Source organism: Cornus florida, unplaced genomic scaffold (assembly GCF_030987335.1).
Source record: "Cornus florida cultivar Cherokee Brave unplaced genomic scaffold, ASM3098733v1 CherokeeBrave_3.0.0_Hap2_Chr01, whole genome shotgun sequence".
In the NCBI taxonomy this organism is placed as follows: Eukaryota; Viridiplantae; Streptophyta; class Magnoliopsida; order Cornales; family Cornaceae; genus Cornus; species Cornus florida.
This window is the reverse complement of record NW_026775571.1, coordinates 88,207,379-88,210,020: the sequence shown is the minus strand read 5'-3', so window position 1 is coordinate 88,210,020 and position 2,642 is coordinate 88,207,379. Positions and strand designations below refer to the sequence as shown.

Below are 2,642 nucleotides of genomic sequence, written 5' to 3'. Positions count from 1 at the left end.
GTAGACTATGTGTTCCAGACTTAGCAGATCTCAAGAGAGAGAGTTTAGAGGAGTCACCCCACTCTAGGTATACAGTGCACCCAGGTGGCACTAAGATGTATCATGATCTTAAGAAGCAGTTCTGGTGGGAAAGCATGAAACGTGATGTAGCAGAGTTTGTATCTAGATGTCTCACTTGTCAGCGAGTGAAGGCTGAGCACCAAAGACAAGCAGGACTATTACAGCCTTTGCCTGTGCCTGAGTGGAAATAGGAGCATGTGACGATGGATTTTGTTGTGGGGTTACTGAGATCGATACATAACCATGATACAGTGTGGGTGATAGTGGACCGATTGACTAAATCAGCTCATTTTCTACCCATTCGAGCTACTGATACTGTAAAGGAATTATGTAAGATCTAAATCAGAGACATAGTTAAGCTCCATGGAGTGCCGGTGTCTATTGTTTCAGATCGTGATCCTCGATTTTCATCTCGATTTTGGAGTAATTTCCATGCAGCTTTTAGTACTCCTTTGAGTTTGAGTACTGCTTTTCATCCTCAGAACGATGGCCAGTTCGAGAGGGTCATTCAGGTATTGGAGGATATGCTTCGTGCTTGTGCGCTAGATTTTTGAGGCAGTTGGGAGGATCACATTCCACTGGTTGAATTCACTTATAATAACAACTATCAGGCTAGTATCGGCATGGCACCGTATGAGGCACTTTATGGTAGACCTTGTCATTCACCTATATGTTGGGCTGAGGTTGGTGATGGTAGTTTTTTGGGGCTAGAGTTGGTGCAAGAGACTACGGAGAAGGTTACCATCATTCGAGATCGACTTCGCACAGCTCAGAGTCGACAGAAGAGTTATGCAGATCGACGCCATCGTGCTTTGGAGTTTAGTCTGGGTGACTTGGTATTCTTGAAAGTATCACCAATGAAAGGGGTTACGAGATTTGGTAGAAAGAAAGGGAAGTTAGCTCCTCGATTCATCGGACCTTTTGAGATTACAGAGAGGATTGGGGAGGTGGCGTATAGATTGGCTCTACCACCTAGACTATCAGCTGTTCACGATGTTTTCCATGTCTCTATGTTGAGGAGGTGCTTGAGGGATGAGACTCAGGTCATTGACTGCGCAGAGGTCCAGATTCGCCCTAATACGACCTATGTTGAGACGCCTGTGCGCATTGTTAACAGTATAGTGAAACAGTTGAGGCGGGCAGAGATACCTCTGGTGAAGGTGCAGTGGAATCATCAGGATGAGAGAGAGGCTACTTGGGAGCTAGAGTCAGAAATGAAGGGAAAGTATCCACATCTATTCGAATAAGGTACGCAAATTTCGAGGGCGAAATTTCTTTCTAGGAGGGTAGAACGTAAAACACGTGTAAATATATATATATATATATATATATATATATATATATATGTATGTATGTATATACATATATTTATTTATTTTATTTTATTTAATGGTTATCTATGTTTGAATTTAAAATTATAGTAGAGATATTAGAGTTTTTAAATTTAAAATTTAAATAGGAATCCTAAACTATCTCAAATGCAGTTATAGTTATCTTTATATTTCACGTCATATCAATTCTACGAGGATATTATTTTTTAAAAAATATATATATAATATTAGCACGATACAGCATGATAGGACGGAGATCCAGAGAGAGTGATCTGACGTCGTGTCTTTCTGCAATAGCCGAGGGAAGGAACGATAATCTGGAATTCGCGTAGGACGGAAGAATTAATTTTACCCCAGGCAAGTTAATCTTGCTTTGTATACTTATATATACACGTAACTTTGCCTATTTGGATTGATTGAAAATTTTTGTAGCATGTTTTTATCTATTGCAGTAAATTAATTTAATGATAACTGGATAATGAAGATATGTATACGTGAATTGCATAAATCCTTGGAATTAGCTTGCTTGTTATGACTTTCTGTTCTTAATTTCTTATGACAATATTATAAATGTTTCTTATGAAACCTAGTTTTGCAATGATAAATTGCAATGATTAAAAGACTTGACGTAAGTGTATACTGACCATGACTAATGAATATGACTATAAAACTTATTGGTTAAATTTAGAGTAAAGAATGATAGTTATTTTTTTCTAGAATAGATGAAAGATGTGTGATACACATGGCAATATATGTAGCCTCATGTGAGGATTAGTTTCAAGAATTGTATGGAATTTTCATATACGTGCACAATACATAGATGGTTATGCTTGTGTTGTTAAATATAGATTTATATATGTATGATATATACTTTGTCAAGGCCTAGTTCAAGTATTATTAGAACTGGGATCATCTTTGGGTATAGAACAGTGTGTTTAAAATGACTAGTTTAATGGTTAGACTTCAGAGGTACGCAATTTAGGTGGATTGGCTGTGAAATCTAATTCGTAATGGTAATTAAGTAGGATAAGTAGGGAAGGAGAACCCAAAATGGGTCTCCTATGCAAAACAGAATTGTTTTTTTTTTTCTTTTAATTAATTACTATTTTTATTTGATTTAAACAGAAGAAAAATAGGAAATAAATAGTTTTCATATTTCAAAAATTAAGTAAATTCTAGAATATTAGACTTTATCATAATGGACTTAAATGTGATAACTTACTGATTTTTAGATGATGTTTAGGTAGGTTA

The 2,642-nt window shown here is 36.4% G+C and overlaps 1 protein-coding gene across 1 annotated transcript; it reads left to right on the top strand.

Annotated features, from left to right (window-relative positions):
- The first annotated feature begins 263 nt into the window (after window positions 1–263).
- On the top strand, window positions 264–1,307 carry LOC132277029 (uncharacterized). The gene is made up of 4 exons (XM_059778735.1): window positions 264–390; window positions 499–572; window positions 672–753; window positions 910–1,307. The coding sequence occupies exons 1-4, from the start codon at window positions 264–266 to the stop codon at window positions 1,305–1,307; spliced, it is 681 nt and encodes a 226-aa protein (XP_059634718.1).
- Window positions 1,308–2,642: the final 1,335 nt, after the last annotated feature.